Here is a 24216-nt window from a genome sequence, read left to right on the forward strand (position 1 = left end):
AAAGATAGATAGATTTTTAACCAATAAGGGAATTAAGGGTTACAGGGAGAGGGCGGGTAAGTGGAGCTGAGTCCACGACCAGATCAGCCATGACCTTATTGAATGGCGGAGCAGGCTCGAGGGGCTAGATGGCCTACTCCTGTTCCTAATTCTTATGTTCTTATGTTCTTATGAATAACTCCACAAGACTGTATACTACAATCTTAAACTGTTGTGACCTTGGTCTCTTTAATATAATTCCAGAGTGAGGAAGCAACATGGTAGACTGCCTTTTATACCTGCTTGCCCAGGGTGTACAGGTGACCCTTGGGTCTTCCACAGGTGCGTCTCCTGGTGGCAAGTCTTAAACATTGGCAACGTTTACATACATAACACAAACTATGTGCCCTGCCCAGCGGATCTGATCGAGTGTGGGCAGTGCTTCAGTGCTGGGGACAAGGACGCTGATGTTGGTGCACCTGTCCTCCAGGGGATTTTTAGGATCTTGCGGAGACATCGTTGGTGATATTTCTCCAGCGGCTTAAGGTGTCTAATGTACATGGTCCATGCCTTTTATACCTGCTTGCCCAGGGTGTACAGGTGACCCTTGGGTCTTCCACAGGTGCGTCCCCTGGTGGCAAGTCTTAAACATTGGCAACGTTTACATACATAACACAAACTATGTGCCCTGCCCAGCGGATCTGATCGAGTGTGGGCAGTGCTTCAGTGCTGGGGACAAGGACGCTGATGTTGGTGCACCTGTCCTCCAGGGGATTTTTAGGATCTTGCGGAGACATCGTTGGTGATATTTCTCCAGCGGCTTAAGGTGTCTAATGTACATGGTCCATGCCTGTGAGCCATACAGGAGGGCGGGTATTACTACAGCCCTGTAGACCACGAGCTTGGTGGCAGTTTTGAGGGCCTGATCTTCAAACACTCTTTTCCTCAGGCGGCCAAAGGAATACCAAATCGGTATGGGTGGAGCTACGGAATATCAACGGGCAGAAAATGCTAGTGGAAGTTGTGTACAGACCACCAAACAGTAGTAGTGAGGTTGGGGACAGCATCAAACAAGAAATAAGGGATGTGTGCAATAAAGGTACAGCAGTAATCATGGGCGACTTTAATCTACATATTCATTGGACAAACCTAACTGGTAGCAATTTGGTGGAGGAGGATTTCCTGGAGTGTATTAGGGATGGTTTTCTCGACCAATATGTCGAGGAACCAACCAGAGAGCGGGCCATCCTAGACTGGGTGATGTGTAATGAGAAGGGACTAATTAGCAATCTTGTTTTGCGAGACCCCTTGGAGAAGAGTGACCATAATATGGTAGAATTCTTGATGAAGATGGAGAGTGACAAAGTTAATTCAGAAACTAGGGTATGAGGCGCGAATTGGCTAGGTTAGACTGGCAAATGATATTTAAAGGGTTGACGGTGGAAAGGCAATGGCAAACCTTTAAAGATCACATGGATGAACTTCAACAATTGTACATCACTGTCTGGAGTAAAAATAAAATGGAGGAGGTGGCTCAACTGTGGATAACAAGGGAAATTAGGGATAGTGTTAAATCCAAGGAAGAGGCATATAAATTGGCCAGAATAAACAGCAAACCTGAGGACTGGGTGAAATTTAGAATTCAGCAGAGGAGGACAAAGGGTCTAATTAGGAGGGGGAAAATAGAGTATAAGAGGAAGCTTGCAGGGAACAAAAAAACTGACTGCAAAAGCTTCTATAAATATGTGAAGAGAAAAAGATTAGTGAAGACCAACATAGGTCCTTTGCAGACAGAATCAGCTGAATTTATAATGGGGAACAAAGAAATGGCAGATCAATTGAACAAATACTTTGGTTCTGTCTTCACGAAGGAAGACACAAATAACCTTTTGGAAATACTAGGGGTTCAAAGGTCTAGTGAGAAGGAAGAACTGAAGGAAATCCTTATTAGTCAGGAAATTGTGTTTGGGAAATTGATGGCATTGAAGGCCGATAAATTCCCAGGGCCTGATAGGCTGCATCCCAGAATACTTAAGGAAGTGGACCCAGAAATAGTGGATGCATTGGTCATCATTTTCCAACATTCTATTGGCTCTGGATCAATTCCTATGAACTGGAGGGTAGCTAATGTAACACCACTTTTTAAAAAAAGAGGGAGAGAGAAAACAGGGAATTATAGACCCGTTAGCCTGACATTGGTGGTGGAGAAAATGTTGGAATCAATTATTAAGGTGAAATAGCAGCACATTTGGAAAGCAGCGACAGGATCGGTCCAAGTCAGCATGGATTTATGAAAGGGAAATCATACTTGACAAATCTTCTAGAATTTTTTGAGGATGTAACTAGTAGAGTGGATAAGGTAGAACCAGTGGATGTGGTGTATTTGGACTTTCAAAAGGCTTTTGACAATGTCCCACACAAGAGATTGGTGTGCAAAATTAAAGCACATGATATTGGGGGTAATGTATTGACATGGATAGAAAACTGGTTGGCAGACAGGAAGCAGAGAGTCAGAATAAATGGGTCCTTTTCAGAATGGCAGGCAGTGACCAGTGGAGTACCGCACAGTTCAGTGCTGGGACCCCAGCTATTTACAATATACATCAATTATTTAGATGAAGGAATTGAATGTAATATCTCCAAGGTTGCAGATGACACTAAGCTGGGTGGCGATGTGAGCTGTGAAGAGGATGCTAAGAGGCTGCAGGGTGACTTGGACAGGTTAAGTGAGTGGACAAATGCATGGCAGATACAGTATAATGTGAATAAATGTGAGGTTGTCCATTTTGGTGGCAAAAACAGGAAGACAGAATATTATCTGATGGTGACAGATTAGGAAAAGGGGAGGTGCAACGAGACCTGGGTGTCATACTACATCAGTCATTGAAGGTTGGCATGCAGGTACAGCAGGCGGTGAAGAAGGCAAATGGCATGTTGGACTTCATAGCTAGAGGATTTGAGTAGAGGAGCAGGGAGGTCTTACTGCAGTTGTACAGGGCCTTGGTGAGGCCACACCTAGAATATTGTGTTCAGTTTTGGTCTCTTAATCTGAGAAAAGACGTTCTTGCTATTGAGGGACTACTGCGAAGGTTCACCAGACTGATTCCGGGGATGACATATGAGGAGAGACTGGATCAACTGTGTTTGTATCCACTGGAGTTTAGAAGAATGAGAGGGGATTTCATAGAAACATATAAAATTCTGATAGGATTGGACAGGTTAGAGGCAGGAAGAATGTTCCCGTTGCTGGGGAGTCCCAGAACCAGGGGTCACAGTCTAAGAATAAGGGGTAAGCCATTTAGGAGCGAGATGAGGAGAAACTTCTTCACTCAGAGAGTGGTTAATCTGTGGAATTCTCTACCACAGAGAGTTGTTGAGACCAGTTTGTTAGATATATTCGAAGGGAGTTAGATATGGCCCTTACACCAAAGGGATCAAGGGGTATGGAGAGAAAGCAGGAACATGGTACCGAGCTTGAATGATCAGCCATGATCTTTTTGAATGGCGGTGCAGGCACGAAGGGCCGAATGGCCTGCTCCTGCACCTAATTTCTATGTTTTTATGTTTTTATGTTTCTATGTTTCTATGTTTCTAACTGTCCCACCTGTGCCCTGGGATCAGGCACCACATGTGCCCTGAAACATTACAGCAGTAAGGATCTGAGCGTGGTGATTGCACCCATTGGCGTTCCCTTTAGCAGTACGTGTTCTGTCTCAGCTGGTGATGGTTATCTTCAGTTCCATCTTCTTGATGTCATGCCCCCGCCCGACTAAAACTGTTCTTTCAATGTCTATGAGGACCTCCAGCACAATATTTCCCTCTGCTGTGGGAGTCTCCATAGCTCCAGTGCCATCTGTAGTTGAGGTCGTGAGAGTTCCACCATTTATTCCGATTACATGGCTTAGTAGTTGCTTGAGAAGTGTTAAATGACCGGGTGTGTTGTGATTGGCTTTGAATCCGCATTCTCTGAAATCGTATCTTTCAAAGAAATGCTTTCTGTGATCTTGGTCCCAGTGGCTGTTAATCTCAACAGATAAACAGGTCTCAAAATCAGGGATAACGTCCTCAATGTGAAGGATCTACTGAGCCCATTGGCATTCTTTCCAGAGTGAATCATTGTGTCTGCCATTTGTGCATCATATCCGACTTCTGTTCAATGTCAGGGATGTTGATTTAATTATTGGTAGTCACACATTATATACGTATCTTGTTTTCATAGTTTGCTCATTGCTGAGTGCGTATGTGCAAAGAATGTCAGTGCTTCCAGAGGTGCAACACCTTCCATATAGGAAGTGGAATCTACACAACATGTCGGAGGTGCAGATCACTGGCAGATGTAGGTGACCTGCAGGGTCAGACCAGCTTCCTGAATGTGAGCTCCTGCACACAGCCTGCCCTTCAATCTCTCACCTCTTAACCGATAAAGGAATAAGGGGTTATGGGGAGCGGGCGGGAGGTGGACCTGAGTCCATGATCACATCAGCCAAGATCGTATTAAATGATGGAGCAGGCTCGAGGGGCCGTATGGCCTACTCCTGCTCCTATTTCTTATGCCGACAATTTTCATTGATGAGGTCTATGCCGAGGTACACACTTGGTGTAAACACTTCCCTGGGTGTCTTGTTCAATCCATTCTTTTTGCAGTGTGATGCAGGGACAGGTTGAATATATAGTCACAGTGAAAGCTTGCTGAGTGAAGGCCCCAGCTGGATGATGGGATCTCCTGCTCATCCGAGTACAAAACCAATTGTGTAAGAACAGCCATTCTAGGATCTTTGTTCATTTCAACAAGTGGCATCGATTGAAACTGAAGGTTAAACACTGACCACGTGTGTGTAGTGCTGCATACTCAGTAACAGGACCAACCGGTTCTCCTGAAATAAAGTCAGTGATTGACGATATTTTTAACAAATAAAGTTTTATAATTATTATTTTTGAGTTTCAAAGTGCCGTTTCCAGTGCTGACTCAAGACACGCAGCTTTCACCAGTCAATATTGTGCCTGATGTGGAGCAGTGCAGCTGTCACAGTCTGTGACGTTCAGAGACAGTCTGGGTGGAACTCGGACCCACTGCACCTGGTTTATGGGTCCGGCCATTTACAGACCAAATGCCCCTGACATCTGAAAAAGAGAACCCCGACCGAAATTGGTCAGTGGTGAGCGGGGCAAGGGGCAGACACCCACCACGGACCCCCACCCCGATCCCACTCCCCGGACCCTCACCCCGTACCCTCACCCCGATCCCACACCCCGGACCGCCAGCCCGGACCCTCTCCCCGGACCCTCTCCCGGACCCACTCCCCGGACCCACTCCCCGGACCCTCTCCCCGGACCCTCACCCCGGACCCAGGGTCCGTGCTGCGATCAGTCAGCCTGGCGCTCTGCAAGAGGGCCGGGCTGACCACGTGGTACCCCCACTCCCCGGTGGCCCAATGAGGACCCTTTCATTAATGCAGAGTTTGCAGCTTGGGCCCTTCCCTTTAATTCAGGGAAGAGCCCCTCCTACATAGCAGCACTACACGGCCCAGTGCGTATCGTTACACGGTCCAGTGTGTAATGGTACACGGCCCAGTGCGTATCGTTACACGGTCCAGTGCATAACGTTACACGGCCCGGTGCGTATCGTTACACGGCCCGGTGCGTAACGTTACACGGCCCGGTGCGTATCGTTACACAGCCCGGTGCGTATCGTTACACAGCCCAGTGTGTAATGGTACACGGCCCAGTGCGTATCGTTACACGGCCCAGTGCGTATCGTTACACGGTCCAGTGCGTATCGTTACACGGCCCGGTGCGTATCGTTACACAGCCCAGTGTGTAATGGTACACGGCCCAGTGCACAGCGCTAAGGCCCAATGCGTAACGTTACACGGCCCGGTGCATTACGTTACATGGCCCAGTGTGAAGGCCCAGTGCGTACCATTACACGGCCCAGTGCGTAACGTTACATGGCTCAATGCATGGTGCTACACGGCCCAGTGTTTAGCTGTTGGGGTTGTCCATGAGGGTCCTGACGTTCCAGGTCCCGAATTTCATTTTGAAGGGTGGAAGATGCTAGTGCGTGAGTTCTTTTATTGTAGGGTGGCCATTGCTCACCAGCTACCACAGGGACTTATCAAAGCACGGTCCTGGTCCAGTGACAAGGGGGTCCGAGATAACTGGAGACCAGGCTCTGCTGTACGGGTCTAGTTGCCTACGGCAGGATGCAAGCCGTAAGCACAGCGCTGAGCAGCGCCCTTCGGTGAGATGGTGAGAAAACTGAGGCCTGGCTGAGGGCAGGTTTTGGGATGGTCAGTGGTCCACTTCATGGAAGGAGGAGAGGTCAGAGAGGTCAGAGTGGCCATCGCCATTGTGCTCACAACGTGCTCGACCGAAACTCTGCTGTTGAATGGGGCCAGCGGCCAGGCGGCAGGCCAGGATGTCGCCAGGCCATGCTTATGATCTACAGGGCTGTAGTGATACCTGCCTCCTGTATGGCTCAGAGACGTGGACCATGTACAGTAAACACCTCAAATCGCTGGAGAAATACCACCAACGATGTTTCCGCAAGATCCTACAAATCCCCTGGGAGGACAGACACACCAACATTAGCGTCCTCGATCAGGCCAACATCCCCAGCATTGAAGCACTGACCACACTTGATCAGCTCCATTGGGCAGGCCACATTGTTCGCATGCCCGACACAAGACTTCCAAAGCAAGCGCTCTACTCGGAACTCCTTACATGGCAAGCAAGCCAAAAGTGGGCAGAGGAATCATTTCAAGGACACCCCTCCTTGATAAAATGCAACATCCCCTCCGGCACCTGGGAATCCCTGGCCCAAGACCGCCCTAAGTGGAGGAAGAGCATCCGGGAGGGTGCTGAGCACCTCGAGTCTCGTCGCCGAGAGCATGCAGAAAACAAGCGCAGGCAGCGGAAGGAGCGTGCGGCAAACCAGACTCCCCACCCACCCTTTCCTTCAATCACTGTCTGCCCCACCTGTGACAGAGACTGTAATTCCCGTATTGTACTGTTCAGTCACCTGAGAACTCACTTTTGGAGTGGAAGCAAGTCTTCCTCGATTCCGAGGGATTGCCGATGATGAGTGCGTACCACTACACGGCCCACTGCACAGCGTTCCCGGGCCCTCCGCCCCGTGGCCACCCCAGAAAGGAAGTAGAAGACTTGATTTTACGCTCCACTTCCTTTCGGGGGGCAGTGACTCCAATTTCTCGCAAAGTCTCGTGCCTTGTGAATGTTACCGTCCCCAAGCGGGGTGGCGTCGAATTTTGAGCTCACCTCTAACACTTTTATAACAATGTTAATCTATATACAGGGTATAAGCAATATTATTACATGGTTCAAACCTTTCTCTTTTATTTCCAACAGATCTTCATCAACAATGAGTGGCACCAATCAGTGAGTGGCAAAACATTCGCTATATTCAACCCAGCGTCGGGGGAGAGAATTTGTGATGTGGAGGAAGGTGACAAAGTAAGATGCTTTTAACTCTGTGATGACTTTACTGCGTTAGTTTTGCTATTAATCCTCAGATTGTAAAAAGAAGGATGTGAAATGCTGGCAGTGTCCTGTCTCATTGGTTGACTGACCGGCTCAGCATTTCCAAGCTCATCTGTTTTTATTGCAGGGAAAGTCGATGTGTCTGTGGGCTGCCTGCTTATCGACTGTTTCCCAACACGACTGTGGGCCAGTGTTCAGTCCTGGCCAGCCAGTTCCCAGGCTCACCCCCTCGCAACCTTTCTCCCTCTCGCCCATTGGCCACCTACACCACCCGCTGCCCACCTTCGTTAGCTTTCCGATCGAGTACCGTGACTCCGAAACAAACCTTGTTACAGTAATAAATCCATCCAAATGTCAGGAGTTGTTCACTACTGTACCATTAACCCTAGTTAGAAAAATAATCAACCAAGCACAAGTTTAATTAAAAATAAAAAATTTGAAGCATTAGCCCCTTCTTCCCTGCCTATTTTTAATGTATTTTTCTCACTAAAAGAAAGACTTACATTTATATAGCGCCTTTCAAGACCACCGGACGTCTAAAAGCGCTTTACAGCCAATGAAGTACTTTTTTTTAAGTACAGTTACTGTTGTAATGTAAGAAACACAGCAGCCAATTTGCGCACAGCAAGCTGCCATAAAAAGCAATTTAATGATGACCAAATAATCTGTTTCTGTGATTTCGATTGAGGGATAAACATTAGCTGGGACACCAGGGAGAACTCCACTGCTCTTCTGGAGCCATGGGATCTTTTACATCCAGCTGAGAGAGCAGACTCAAAGTATCTCAAAGACGGCACCTCCGACAGTGCAGCGCTCCCTCAGCACTGCACTAGGAGCGTCAGCCTCGATTTATGGTCTCAGGTCTCTGGAGTGGGGCTTGAACTCACGACCTACTGACTCAGAGGTGAGGGTGCTGCCCACTGAGGCACGGCTGATACAAAATTTTGAACTGCGACAGCCAGGAATCTAACTGCTGCTCTCTTTTCTCATCCCTTTCAAATGTTAACATTAACGGGGCGAAACTCGCCGGCAAGAGTCACGAGCCGTGAGTTCCTGCGGCAAACACGGAGGTCCCGCCCCGCCAGCGATATTGGGCTTAGCACCCTCGTGAGAAACGGCAGCGCAGAATCACGCACTGCAGTTCCTGTCGGGGGCGGTAGTGGACGCAACGACAAGCAAAGTTTCCAGCGCTACGCGGTGGGACGCATACCACTGCCGTAGACTGGGCCCGCCCCTTCCATTAAAGGGCGGGGCCAAGCTGCCGACTCCGCGGGCGGGAAACGGGGCCATCACCGGACCACCGGGAAGCGGGGGGCCGTGGCAGCAAGCCCGGGACACAAGCGGAGCGCCGGGCTGCAAGATGGCGGCACGGACCCCGCAATTGATCAACAAGAAGACCGCGGCCGGCCAGTCGGCCATTTTGTTATTTTTCACTGCTGCACCACCCCGTTAATTTTGACCCCACGGGCAGCCTACAGACTGGTACGTGCTCCGTGCCGCTCTCGCTGGCACCGCGCATGGCCATTTTCACTCCAGGGCTCACTGCGCACAGTGATGACATCAACGGTGCAGTGGCGCGGCACGTGACCGGTTTTCGCCGCTGCCAAACTCCCACCGAATTCTGCAGGAGTCGGTGGCGGTAGGCGACCGGGCGAAAAGTTGCCTTTGCCCCGTTCGAGGGGCAAACGACCCACATTTTTGCCCCCTAAATTTTAAACCGGTCCCTTACTTTCTGTGTCGGGTTCCAAGCCTCCATTGTGGAGCCGGCAGCAGGTCAGTGAGCATTGACCCACCGAGCAGTAGCTTCACGGGCTGGCCTTCCAGTGACTCAGGCAGGTGACCTGGTGCATCATTGATGTGGCTGCATCAATCTTTGATGCGTTTTTACACCTCAAGGGGGCTGCTGAATGAGTTACTGGAGCAAAGATCATGAAAATTAAAGGCTATAATCTCTTTTAATAACCCTGAAAGCGAAACTCTCTGTTGTGACAGAGAAGTGCCTGCCGCGTGTCATCCAGACAACTTGTTATTGGAAGTGTAGGAAACTCTTTTAGGAATCCAATATTTCAATTCTGGGCTCTGTGGATTAGCCCTTGAAGAGTGTCCATTGATTAATCTGCGATTAATCGTTCTCCCGATTGCCCAATCCAAGGCACCGGATCATCTGCAGACACCCTGGAGAGACACCTGGCGTGGACACAGGGATTTCAGGCCCACTTGCACCGCTAGTCAACCTCTGCATCGTGAATCGCCCACGCCCGACTCCCCGTGATTTTGGGCCGCGTGGGGCAGCCTGAAGCTGGGGATTTCCAGGGTCTCGATGAGTAGTACAAGCTGGAACTGCCTCAGACATCAAGCACAGGCAGTGAGGCCACACACTAGAGCGGGGTGAGAGAGTGCACACACGTGCAGGCAGGCGAGCCACAAGGCCAGGCCAGGAAACACTGGGTGTGGGAAACATTCATAGAAACATAGAAAATAGGTGCAGGAGTAGGCCATTCGGCCCTTCGAGCCTGCACCACCATTCAATATGATCATGGCTGATCATTCCCTCAGTACCCCTTTCCTGCTTTCTCTCCATACCCCTTGATTCCTTTAGCCGTAAGGACCATACCTAACTCCCTCTTGAATATATCTAACGAACTGGCATCAATAACTTTCTGTGGTAGAGAATTCCACAGGTTCACAATTCTCTGGGTGAAGAAGTTTCTCCTCATCTCGGTCCTAAATGGCTTACCCCTTATCCTTAGACTGTGACCCCTAGTTCTGGACTTCCCCAACATCGGGAACATTCTTCCTGCATCTAACCTGTCCAATCCCATCAGAATTTTATATGTTTCTATGAGATCCCCTCTCATTCTTCTAAATTCCAGTGAATATAAGCCTAGCCAATCCAGTCTTTCTTCATATGTCAGTCCAGCCATCCCGGGAATCAGTCTGGTGAATCTTCGCTGCACTCCCTCAATAGCAAGAATGTCCTTCCTCAGCTTTGGGTGGATGAGCAGGTAGCACAGGAACCACTGGAGGCCTTAGCTGTCATTTTTATTATTCATTCACGGGATGGGGGATGGGGGTGCGGTGGCGGGGGACGTTGCCAGCATTTATTGCCCATCCCTAATCTCCCTCGAGAAGGTGGTGAGCTGCCTGCTTCAACCATAGAGGGCAGTTCAGAGTCAACCACATTGCTGTGGGTCTGGAGTCACCTATAGTCCAGACCGGGTAAGGGCGGCAGATTTCCTTCCTCCAAGGGACGTTAGTGAACCAGATGAGTTTTTACAACAATCCGCTGGTTTCATGGTCACCATTACTGAAGCTAGCTGTTTATTCCAGATTTATTTAATTAACAGCATTTAAATTCGCTGGCTGTTGCGTTGCGATTTGGACTTGTGTCACTGGATCATTAGTCTAGGCCTCTGCATTACTGGTCCAGTAACATACGCCACCAGACCCTGTGAGCAGCCAGGCTGCTGCCGATGTGTTGGGGCAAAGCAGGCAGGCATGTAGACTCAGGGGGTGAGTGCACCAGGAAACGCTTGCCCTGGATGGTCAGGTTGGCCAAGAAACATTCAAGAGGAAGAGCTGGGTGGGCAAATAGGGGGGTCCCCTGAGAGGCAGGAAAGCAGTCGAGCTCTGAAACACTTGGGTTGGGTGGACAGGCAAGCAAGCAAGCATCCTCCAACCACCTCCCAATCCTACCAGACCTGATGCCTCCATCCCAGTGCTCTCACACCCTGCAACCCTGCCCCCTCGTGCTCTCCTGGACCCTCACATCCATTGCAGCTCCCAGAACCCACAACCACTTCTTCATTTCTGCTTTTCCTGCATCTTTATATACCAAATAAATCTAATTTTCACAGACAGAAAACGTGCCTCTGCCTCGCTCTGAAAACGTGTTCATTCTTGTTCATCTAAAATGGCTTCAGCCGATACACTCCTTGTCACAAAACTTCTTAATAGGAAGCCTTATTGCTGGTCCCCAGGATTGGAGGTCCCCAGGACTGCTGTAAATAATTTGCTGTAAATATCAGAACAAACAAGAATAAACTGATGGAGCTGGAGTATTCAGGTCCTGGATTGCCTGGGCGCAGTGATTATGGGAACATTGGACAGGAGGAGCTTGTCCAATTCTCTGTCTATTCAATCTCAATGGATGAATAACTGAGTGTTCTCCCCGAGGTCACGTGGCCCGCCCTGCTATTTCCCCCGGTGAGTTTGTTCACTGAACCAAGGAAATCGACCATGGTTTATTTCTCCTCTTAAGTTTATCCTTAACATAAGGTAACACTTATCTATTAATATAACCAGCAAATCAAACTGCTGTATCAGAGGCAGCCAACACTGCTAACTCGCAAAAGATTCAATCGTTGCAGAAATTTGAATTAACGAACATAATTAATATAGCAATCTTAAAAGAAAATGCAAAAACAATACAAATTATCCGTTATTTCAGATTTACCGTCTTTGAATTAAGGGGAGCAGACCCTGGGGTTGAAATCGGTCTGGGCCCACCCACAGTCAGCGTGCACCCCAACCAGGGGGCCCAAGGCCGGCCTCAAATTGAACAGTGGAGCTGGGGGCGATAGCGAGGGCAGTGGAGTCGGAGGAGGGAGGGGGAGGGGGAGGGTCTGTGGAGTCGGGGTAGGAGCATCTGTCGAGTCAGGGGAGGGAGGGGGAGTGGATGGAGGGGAGGGTCTGTGGAGTCGAGGGAGGGAGGGGGAGGGGCATCTGTGGAGTCGGGGGAGGGAGGGGGAGTGGATGGAAGGGAGGGTCTGTGGAGTCGAGGGAGGGAGGGGGAGGGGCATCTGTGGAGTCAGGGGAGGGAGGGGGAGGGGCGTCTGTGAAGTCAGGGAGGAAGGGGGAGGGGTGGGAGGTGGGATGAGCGAGGGGGCAGTACTCCTGCTCCACCCAGCTCCACAGGACGAGGACCTCATTTAATAATTTATTGTGGAAGAAGCTGAGCTGTTGATGGGGCGACTGAGGAATGCTGATAGTGAGGGACCAGGGAGTGGGTCCGGGGAGTGGGTCTGGGGAATGGGTCTGGGGAGTGGGATCGGGGATCGGGTCCGGAGAGTGGGTCCGGGGTGAGGGTCGGGGGAGTGGGTCCGGGGTGAGGGTCCGGGGAGTGGGTCCGGGGTAAGGGTCCGGGGAGTGGGTCCAGGGAGTGGGTCCGGGGAGTGGATCCTGGGAGTGGGATCGGGGTGAGGGTCCGGGGAGTGGGTCCGGGGTGAGGGTCCGGGGAGTGGGTCCGGGGAGTGGGATCGGGGTGAGGGTCCGGGGAGTGGGTCCGGGGAGTGGGTCCGGGGAGTGGGATCGGGGTGAGGGTCCGGGGAGTGGGTCCGGGGTGAGGGTCCGGGGAGTGGGTCCGGGGAGTGGGATCGGGGTGAGGGTCCGGGGAGTGGGTCCGGGGAGTGGGTCCGGGGAGTGGGTCCGGGGTGAGGGTCCGGGGAGTGGGTCCGGGGAGTGGGTCCGGGATGAGGGTCCGGGGTGAGCGTCCGGGAAGTGGGTCCGGGGAGTGGGTTTAGGGAGTGGGTCTGGGGTGAGGGTCCGGGGAGTGGGTCCGGGGTGAGGGTCCAGGGTGAGGGTCCGGGGAGTGGGATCGGGGAGTGGGATCAGGGTGAGGGTCCGAGGTGAGGATCCGGGGAGTGGGATCGGGGAGTGGGTCCGGGGAGTGGGTCCGGGGTGAGGGTCCGGGGTGAGGCTCCGGGGTGGGGGTCCAGGGAGTGGGCCGGGGTGAGGGTCCGGGGAGTGGGATCGGGGAGAGGGTCCGGGGAGTGGGTCCGGCAAGTGGGTCCAGGGAGTGGGATCGGGGTGAGGGTCCGGGGTGAGGGTCCGGGGTGAGGGTCCAGGAGTGGGATCGGGTTGAGGGTCCGGGGAGTGGGATCGGGTGGGAGTCCGTGGTGGGTGTCTGCCCCTTACCCCGCTCACCACTGATCAATTTCGGTCAGGGTCCTCTTTTTCAGATGTCAGGGGCATTTGGCCTGTAAATGGCCGGACCCATAAACCAGGTGCAGTGGGTCCGAGTTCCACCCAGACTGTCTCTGAACGTCACAGACTGTGACAACTGCACTGCTCCACATCAGGCACAATACTGACTGGTGAAAGCTGCGTGTCTTGAGTCAGAACTGAAAACGGCACTTTGAAACTCAAAAATAATAATTATAAAACTTTATTTGTTAAAAATATCGTCAATCACTGACTTTATTTCAGGAAAACTGGTTGGTCCTGTTACTGAGTATGCAGCACTACACACACGTGGTCAGTGTTTAACCTTCAGTTTCAATCGATGCCACTTGTTGAAATGAACAAAGATCCTAGAATGGCTGTTCTTACACAATTGGTTTTGTACTCGGATGAGCAGGAGATCCCATCATCCAGCTGGGGCCTTCACTCAGCAAGCTTTCACTGTGACTATATATTCAACCTGTCCCTGCATCACACTGCAAAAAGAATGGATTGAACAAGACACCCAGGGAAGTGTTTACACCAAGTGTGTACCTCGGCATAGACCTCATCAATGAAAATTGTCGGCATAAGAACATAAGAAATAGGAGCAGGAGTAGGCCATACGGCCCCTCGAGCCTGCTCCATCATTTAATACGATCTTGGCTGATGTGATCATGGACTCAGGTCCACCTCCCGCCCGCTCCCCATAACCCCTTATTCCTTTATCGGTTAAGAGGTGAGAGATTGAAGGGCAGGCTGTGTGCAGGAGCTCACATTCAGGAAGCTGGTCTGACCCTGCAGGTCACCTACATCTGCCAGTGATCTGCACCCCCGACATGTTGTGTTGATTCCATTTCCTATATGGAAGGTGTTGCACCTCTGGAAGCACTGACATTCTTTGCACATACGCACTCAGCAATGAGCAAACTATGAAAACAAAATACGTATATAATGTGTGACTACCAATAATTAAATCAACATCCCTGACATTGCACAGAAGTCGGATATGATGCACAAATGGCAGACACAATGATTCACTCTGGAAAGAATGCCAATGGGCTCAGTAGATCCTTCACATTGAGGACGTAATCCCTGATTTTGAGACCTGTTTATCTGTTGAGATTAACAGCCACTGGGACCAAGATCACAGAAAGCATTTCTTTGAAAGATACGATTTCAGAGAATGCGAATTCAAAGCCAATCACAACACACCCGGTCATTTAACACTTCTCAAGCAACTACTAGCCATGTAATCGGAATAGAAACATAGAAACATAGAAAATAGGTGCAGGAGTAGGCCATTCGGCCCTTCTAGCCTGCACCGCCATTCAATGAGTTCATGGCTGAACATTCAACTTCAGTACCCCATTCCTGCTTGCTCGCCATACCCCTTGATCCCCCTAGCAGTAAGGACCTCATCTAACTCCTTTTTGAATATATTTAGTGAATTGGCCTCAACAACTTTCTGTGGTAGAGAATTCCACAGGTTCACCACTCTCTGGGTGAAGAAGTTCCTCCGCATCTCGGTCCTAAATGGCTTACCCCTTATCCTTAGACTGTGACCCCTGGTTCTGGACTTCCCCAACATTGGGAACATTCTTCCTGCATCTAACCTGTCTAACCCCGTCAGAATTTTATATGTTTCTATGAGGTCCCCTCTCATTCTTCTGAACTCCAGTGAATACAAGCCCAGTTGATCCAGTCTTTCTTGATAGGTCAGTCCCGCCATCCCGGGAATCAGTCTGGTGAACCTTCGCTGCACTCCCTCAATAGCAAGAATGTCCTTCCTCAGGTTAGGAGACCAAAACTGTACACAATACTCCAGGTGTGGTGGAACTCTCACGGCCTCAACTGCAGACGGCACTGGAGCTATGGAGACTCCCACAGCAGAGGGAAATATTGTGCTGGAGGTCCTCATAGACATTGAAAGGACAGTTTTAGTCGGGCGGGGGCATGACATCAAGAAGATGGAACTGAAGATAACCATCACCAGCTGAGACAGAACATGTACTGCTAAAGGGAACGCCAATGGGTGCAATCACCACGCCCAGATCTTCACTGCTGTAATGTTTCAGGGCACATGTGGTGCCTGATCCCAGGGCACAGGTGGGACAGTTAGAAACATAGGGCCCAAGTTTCCACAAGAAAAATGGCGCCTAAAAAAATCCTCGGTCATCTGCACCTACTTACAGGTCCTCTGGCCCTCGGCGCAGCCAGCACGAGCTGTGGGGGGGCGGAGCCAGGTCCCTGCGCTGAAAACAGTGCCGGGACCTCTGCACATGCGTGCTACAGTCGGCACGCAAGTGCAGTAGCTCCAGGCGCCGAACTGTGTGGGAGGGGCCCGAAGCACGCAGCCCCTAGCCCTGGCCCAATGGCCTCACTGGGGCTCCTCCCACGGCCAGCTCCTGCTCCCCGCCTGACCAGACCCGACACTCGCTCCCCCCCCCCCCCCGCCGACCAGACCTGCTCCGACACCCGCTCCCCCCCCGCCCCGAGACCCGATACCCGCTCCCCCCCCCCACTGACCCGACCCGCGCTCCTGTTCCCCGACCCGACGCCCCCCCTCTCTCTCTCTCTCTCTCTCTCCCCCTCCTGCTCAGCGGCACGAACGGCTGCAGAACTCTCCCTGGCTGAAGCACTTTCACACAGGTAGGAAGATGGTTTATTTAATCTTTTCGTGGCTTATAAATGTTTATTCAGGTTGGATTTATTTGTATAATATTTGTAGAAGTATAAATAAGGATTTATTGTCGAATTTAATGAGTTCCCTTCCCCCCCCCCGCTCCCCCCCACCTCGTTCTGGACGCCTAATTTGTAACCTGCGCCTGATTTTTTAATGTGTAGAACAGGTTTTTTCAGTTCTACAAAAATCTTCACTGGCTCCATTCTACTTTAGTTTGGAGTACATTTTCACTGTGGAAACTTTCAAATCAGGCGTCAGTGGCCGGACACGCCCCCTTTTGAAGAAAACATTCTGTTCTAAACTAGAACTGTTCTACCTGACTAGAACTGCAGAAAAAAAAATGTGGAAAATTGCGATTTCTAAAATAGTCCGTTCTCCACCAGTTGCTCCTAAAAATCAGGCGCGAATCATGTGGAAACTTGGGCCCATAGAAACATAGAAACATAAAAACATAAAAACATAAAAACATAGAAATTAGGTGCAGGAGCAGGCCATTCGGCCCTTCGTGCCTGCACCGCCATTCAATAAGATCATGGCTGATCATTCCCTCAGTACCCCTTTCCTGCTTTCTCTCCATACCCCTTGATCCCTTTGGCCATAATGGCCATATCTAACTCCCTTTGAATATATCTAACAAACTGGTCTCAACAACTCTCTGTGGTAGAGAATTTCACAGGTTAACCACTCTCTGAGTGAAGAGGTTTCTCCTCATCTCGCTCCTAAATGGCTTACCCCTTATTCTTAGACTGTGACCCCTGGTTCTGGAACTTCCCAGCAACGGGAATATTCTTCCTGCCTCTAACCTGTCCAATCCTATCAGAATTTTATATGTTTCTATGAAATCCCCTCTCATTCTTCTAAACTCCAGTGGATACAAGCACAGTTGATCCAGTCTCCTCATATGTCATTCCGGGAATCAGTCTGGTGAACCTTCGCTGTACTCCCTCAATAGCAAGAACATCTTTCCTCAGATTAAGAGATCAAAACTGAACACAATATTCTAGGTGAGGCCTCACCAAGGCCCTGTACAACTGCAGTAAGACCTCCCTGCTTCTATTCTTAAATCCTCTAGCTATGAAGGCCACCATGCCATTTGCCTTCTTCACCGCCTGCTGTACCTGCATGCCAACCTTCAATGACTGATGTAGTATGACACCCAGGTCTCGTTGCACCTCCCCTTTTCCTAATCTGTCACCATTCAGATAATATTCTGTCTTCCTGTTTTTGCCACCAAAATGGACAACCTCACATTTATTCACATTATACTGCATCTGCCATGCATTTGCCCACTCACTTAACCTGTCCAAGTTACCCTGCAGCCTCTTAGCTTCCTCCTCACAGCTCACACCGCCACATTCAATTCCTTCATCTAAATCATTGATGTATATTGTAAATAGCTGAGGTCCCAGCACTGAACCGTGCGGTATCCCACTGGTCACTGCCTGCCATTCTGAAAAGGACCCATTTATTCTGACTCTCTGCTTCCTGTCTGCCAACCAGTTCTCTATCCATGTCAATACATTACCCCCAATACCATGTGCTTTAATTTTGCACACCAATCTCTTGTGTGGGACCTTGTCAAAAGCCTTTTGAAAGTCCAAATACACCACATCCACTGGTTCTCCCTTATCCACTCTACTAGTTACATCCTCAAAAAATTCTAGAAGATTTGTCAAGCATGATTTCCCTTTCATAAGTCCATGCTGACTTGGACCAATCCTGTCGCTGCTTTCCAAATATATTGCTATTTCACCTTAATAATTGATTCCAACATTTTCCCCACCACCAATGTCAGGCTAATGGGTCTATAATTCCGTTTTCTCTCTCCCTCTTTTTTAAAAAAAGTGGTGTTACATTAGCTAATCTCCAGTCCATAGGAATTGATCCAGAGTCATTAGAATGTTGGAAAATGATGACCAATGCATCCACTATTTCTAGGTCCACTTCCTTAAGTACTCTGGGATACAGCCTATCAGGCCCTGGGAATTTATCGGCCTTCAATCCCATCAATTTCCCTAACACAATTTCCTGACTAATAAGGATTTCCTTCAGTTCTTCCTTCTCACTAGACCTTCAAACCCCTAATATTTCCAGAAGGTTATTTGTGTCTTCCTTCGTGAAGACAGAACCAAAGTATTTGTTCAATTGATCTGCCATTTCTTTGTTCCCCATTATAAATTCAGCTGATTCTGTCTGCAAAGGACTTATGTTGGTCTTCACTAATCTTTTTCTCTTCACATATCTATAGAAGCTTTCGCAGTCAGTTTTTATGTTCCCTGCAAGCTTCCTCTTATATTCTATTTTTCCCGACCTAATTAGACCTTTTGTCCTCCTCTGCTGAATTCTAAATTTCTCCCAGTCCTCAGGTTTGCTGTTTTTTCTGGCCAATTTATATGCCTCTTCCTTGGATTTAACACTATCCCTAATTTCCCTTGTTAGCCACAGTTGAGCTACCTGCCCCGTTTTATTTTTACTCCAGACAGGGATGTACAATTGTTGAAGTTCATCCAAGTGATCTATAAATGTCTGCCATTGCCTAAACACTGTCAACCCTTTAAGTGTTATTTGCCAATCTATCCTAGCCAATTCACTTCTCATGCCATCGAAGTTATCTTTCCTTGAGTTCAGGACCCTAGTTTCTGAATTAACTGTGTCACTCTCCATCTTAATAAAGAATTGTGTCACTCTCCATCTTAATAAAGAATTCTACCATATTATGGTCACTCTTCCCCAGGGGGCCTCACATAACAAGATTGCTAATTAGTCCTCTCTCATTACACATCACCCAGTCTCGGATGGCCAGCTCTCTAGTTGGTTCCTTGACATATTGGTCTCGAAAACCATCCCTAATACACTCCAGGAAATCCTCCTCCACTGCATTGCTACCAGCTTGGTTAGCCCAATCTCTATGTAGACTAAACTCGCCCATGATAACTGCTGTACCTTTATTGCACACATCTCTAATTTCTTGTTTGATGCCATCCCAACCTCACTACTGCTGTTTGGCGGTCTGTACACAACTCCCACTAGCGTTTTCTGCCCTTTGGTATTCCGCAGTTCTACCCATAGCGATTCCACATCATGCAAGGTAATGTCCTTTCTTACTATTGCGTTAATTTCCTCTTTAACCAGCAATGCTACCCCACCTCCTTTTCCCTTTCTGTCTATCCTTCCTGAATGTTGAATAACCCTGGTTGTTGAGTTCCCAGCCTTGGTCACCCTGGAGCTATGTCTCCGTAATCCCAATTATATCATAATCGTTAATAGCTGCCTGCGCAGTTAATTCATCCACCTTATTACCAGTACTCCTCGCATTGAGGCACAGAGTCTTCAGGCTTGTCTTTTTAACACTCTTTGTCCCTTTAGAATTTTGCCTTGGGTTTCTCTGACCTCCACTTTTACTATTCTCCTTTCTATCTTTTGCTTCTGCCTCCATTTTATTTCCCTCTGTCTCCCTGCATAGGTTCCCATCCCTCTGCCCTATTTGAATCACTTCCTCTTGCACCACTCCTCAAGCCACGTATTCATCTTAGCTATCCTGCTATTTCTACTCTGACTAGCACGTGGCACTGATAGCAATCCTGAGATTACTATCTTTGAGGTTCTATTTTTTAATTTAACTCCTAGCTCCCTAAATTCAGCTTGTCGGACCTCATCCCGCTATTTATCTATATCGTTGGTACCTATACATACCACGACAACTGACTGTTCACCCTCCCTTTTCAGAATGCCCTGCAGCTGCTCCGAGACATCCTTGACCCTTGCACCAGGGAGGCAGCATACCATCCTCGGTTGCGACCGCAGAAACGCCTATCTATCCCCTTTACAATAGAATCCCCTATCACTATAGTTCTCCCATTCTTTTTCCTGCCCTCCTATGCAGCAGAGCCATCCTCGGTGCCATGAACTTGGCTGCTGCTGCCTTCCCCTGGTGAGCCATCTTCCCCAACAATATCCAAAGCGGTGTGTCTGTTTTGGAGGGAGATAACTGCATGGGAGTCCTTCACTACCTTCCTACTCCTACTCTGCCTGATGGTCACCCATCCCCTAGCTGCCTTTGTAACCTTTACCTGCGGTGTGACCAACTCCAGGGGTATGGAGAGAAAGCAGGAAAGGGGTACTGAGGGAATGATCAGCCATGATCTTATTGAATGGTGGTCAGGCTCGAAGGGCCGAATGGCCTACTCCTGCACCTATTTTCTATATTTCTATGTAACTCACTGAACGTGCTATCCACGGCATCCTCAGCATCGCGCACGTTCTAGAGTTAATCTATCCGCAGCTCCAGTGCCGTCATGCGGTCTAACAGGAGCTGCAGCTGGATACACCTCCTGCACACATAGTCGTCAGGGACACTGGAAGCGTCCCTGATTTCCCACATGGCACAGGAGGAGCATAACACAGGTCTGGGCTCTCCTGCCATGACTTAACCCTTAAAATAACTGAATTTGGCAACAATGCCAAAGGGTTCTTACTGACAAGATAAGGAAAAAAGAAAAACTACTCACTAATCAACCAGCCAATCACTTACCCTCTTGGCTGTGACGTCACACTTTATTTTCTTTTCCTCCCAGGTTGGGGAGTCAGCACTGGTAGGGAAAACAAGACAAAGCAACACCTCCTACTCCCATTTTCCCGAACTCTCCCACTTACCAAACTCTTACCTTTGCACTCTGAGCTCCGACTGCACTCTGTAGAGCAGCCCCAGAACAAAGCCACTTTGTCCAAATAAGAATACATTGGCGAGCTGTGCAGTATGGAGAGCTTGAAAGGAGTGGTGTTGTGTGGAGTTTGGAGCACTGTGTAGAAGTCCCAGAACAGAGTCATAGAATCATAGAAATTAACATCACAGGAGGCCAGTCGGTCCATTGTGTCCGTGTAGGTCGACAAAGAGCTATCCAGCCTCATCCCACTTTCCAGCTCTTGGTCCGTAGGTTACGGCAACAAGTGCACATCCAAATATTCAGAGTCTATGATGTGTGTGAGATGCTGCATCTACACACAGTGATATCTCCACGTGGAGAAGTGTTCTTACTTACGCCTATAAACACTGATTTTTCACTCTTGGCAAAATCTGTGTGGGGAACGGCTGCTTTCCCGAACAAAGCAACACTCTGCACACTGAGCTGTGTGCATGCAGTTTTACAAGGGGTCAGATAGTTTGAATAATAAGCACGAGTTCTCAGGAAAAGTTTTATCAGCTGTTGAACTACTGTCTCCTGTCCCCAGGGAAAGTGACAAACATGTTGCTCCTTACAAGTAAGCCCTCTGTCACTTGCTGGCTATATCTATATCTTGCGGCACAGCTGGTCTCCAGTCGCCTTGGATCCCCTTGCCACTGGACCGAGACTTTGCTCCGTCAAGCCCGTGCGGTGGCTGGTGTGCAACGCCCACTCCACGTTGAAAGAATTCACGCACAGGCATCTTCCACGGTTTAAAATTAGCTCATCAGTCACCGGAGTACTCAGTTTTAGTGTGGGTGCAAGTCATCCTCCAACCCGACGGATAGCCCATGATGCTTTTTATCGACAGCCGGCTGAGTGAATTGGTGCATGACTGGTAGTGGTTTGGAGTGATCCAGTGACATAGGTGCTCAATGCAGTAGTGCCCATTATGCCCATGGCAACAGCCATGACTGAGGTATAGATCGTTCTCCAAGATATAGTGCATGTGCCAGCCTCCTGTGTGCAGTGGAGGTCCCCAGTTCCTGGCATGGTCTGGAAGGGCTATCTGGCCAGTTAATGTGGGGCCTGGGGTAAGGACAGAGGCATACATAACATGTATGGGACAGTCACACTTGCCTCTCTTGTCCCCTCAGGAACTGCTTTCTCCAAACCCACCCGGGCTGTCACCAGCAGCTGCAAGCAAAACTGTTGGAAGAAATGGAGTTGGAAATAAAAATCTTGCATTGCAAAAACAAAATCAGGGATCAGAAACTCCTGCACCAATGAAAGTACAGATAAAGAAATTAAATTATTCACTCGGTAGGAAGAATAGAAAAGCAGATTGTCTTTCGAAAAGGTGAGAGACCAGTAACTGTTGGTGTTCAGAGGGATTTGGGTGTCCTTGTACACGAACCACAGGAAGTTAACATGTAAGTACAGCAAGCAGTTAGGAAGGCAAATAGCGGGCCGAGAATTCCGCGCGCGGACCCAGCAAAGGCCTCACAAAAGCCGGCTCTCGGGGCGCAATGCGCATGAGCCAAAAACCGTCTTTTCCGATCAGTCAAAATTTCTCTAGCCAGATCCTCCGCATCACCGGGAGACGGAGAGTTGCACGGTGAGATCGGGCGATGTGCCCAATTCTTGCCCAGCTAATGTCCTTCAAACACTTACACCGGGTAAAAGCAGGCGTATAGCTTACTTTTACCAGCGTAAAGGTTTAAAACGTATAAAAATTTAATTTAAGCATTCATTTTTATATTAAAAACCCTGTCCATTAAGGTAAGTTTATTTTTAACACTATTAAAACATGTAAAAAAATTCCAAAAAATATTCTTTTTACAAAAACATTCAACTACATTTAATTTCAATTAATTTTATATATGTGAGAGGTTTTATTGATTTATTATCCTGTGTTTCGGTGTTTCATGTTTTTTTCTCATTGATAGTAATGGGAGTCAATGAGAATACTGCATAGGGCTCCAGGCCCATGTGATTCCAGCATGTACGTACGTACATGAAAGTCATCCTCCCATGCGCTGCGCAGTGAATCTCGGCCTCTGACCGGAATCTCTACCTTCCTCCGGGACCGGCAGGTACTTCCGTAGATTTTTTCCGGGTCGGAGGGGTTCGTATGAAGGAAGCCTCCCACTGCAATTTTTCCCCCGGTATGTTGGGCTTTATTGTAAGGAGGTTGCAATATGAGAGTAAGGAAATCTTGCTGCAATTACATAGGGCCCTGGTGAGACCACACCTGGAGTACTGTGTACAGTTTTGGTCTCCTCACATAAGGAAGGATAAACCTGCCTTAGAGGGGGTGCAAAAAAAGTTCCGCAGACTAATTCCTGGGATGAGAAGGCTGTCCTGTGAGGGGAGATGGAGTAGATTGGGCCTGTGTTCTCTAGCGTTTAGGTGATCTCATTTGAAGTGTATAAAATTCTTAGAGGGCTTGACAGGGTAGATGCAGGGAGGATGTTTCCCCTGGCTGGGGGAGTCGAGAACCAGGGGTCACTGTCTCAGGATAAGGGATCGGCCATTTAGGACTGAGATGAGGAGAAATTTCTTCACTCAGAGGGTGGTGAATCTCTGGAATTCTCTACCCCAGAGGGCTATGGAGGCTCAGTCTTTGAATATGTTCAAGACAGAGATTGATAGATTTTTGGATATTACGGGAATCTAAGGATATAGGGATAAAGCTGAGTTGAGGTAGAAGATCAGCCATGATCTCATTGAATGGTGGAGCAGACTCGAGGGGCTGAATGGCCTAGCCCTGCTCCTATTTCTTATGCTCTTAATGACAATGTTCACAAGGAAATAATTAAACTTACCTGCGCAGTTACTTTTCTGTGGTTGAACTATCCATAAGTGGCCTGTTCCTCTCTGAGAAGGCTGAGCCTTAAGTTTGTGAGCGTCACATGGGTGTCACATCATCAGCTAGATAACGAGGAGCACCGGCAACAGACTACAAACCCCAGAATGCAGCTCATGTTTACGGAGGGTGCAAGGTGGGAGGCCGGCCAGGAGAGCATTGGAATAGTCGAGTCTAGAGTTAACAAATGGATGAAGGTTTCAGCAACCAATGAGCTGAGGTGGGGAGAGCGGAGGGTGGGGGCGGGGGGGGAGATGGGCAATATTATGGGGGTGCAGCAGCCATAATGCACTTACAGATGCTCAGAGACACAGGAGCCTTGTGAATGATGTGTACAAGTTGTAGGAGGAGCTCTGCACAAGGATCATTTAAGTGAGGACTTGAGCTGGGAGTGAAAGCCCTGCCGAGCGGGGGCAGACCAGCACCTGGTTACTGGCCGAGACCCCAGGTCCTGCCCCGCAGCCCATTGTCGGGGCCTGTGCCATGGTTGTGGTTCTTGGCCTGTGTTGGGATGGGGGTAGGAAAAGCCTGGCAACTGCCAATGAAACATCGTTATATTTTATGTTGGATGCAGCAAACTC

At 49.1% G+C, this 24216-nt stretch overlaps 1 protein-coding gene across 1 annotated transcript in view; it reads left to right on the plus strand.

Moving 5' to 3' along the window:
* aldh1a3 (aldehyde dehydrogenase 1 family, member A3) overlaps positions 1-24216 on the plus strand; it is a 560210-nt gene that overhangs the window by 85904 nt on the left and 450090 nt on the right. Inside the window, exon 2 of the mRNA XM_070859361.1 lies at positions 7348-7452. Coding sequence (XP_070715462.1) covers positions 7348-7452 — 105 coding nt within the window. The remainder of the gene's footprint in view (positions 1-7347; positions 7453-24216) is intronic.

Source organism: Pristiophorus japonicus, chromosome 17, assembly GCF_044704955.1.
Source record: "Pristiophorus japonicus isolate sPriJap1 chromosome 17, sPriJap1.hap1, whole genome shotgun sequence".
Lineage (NCBI taxonomy): Eukaryota > Metazoa > Chordata > Chondrichthyes > Pristiophoridae > Pristiophorus > Pristiophorus japonicus.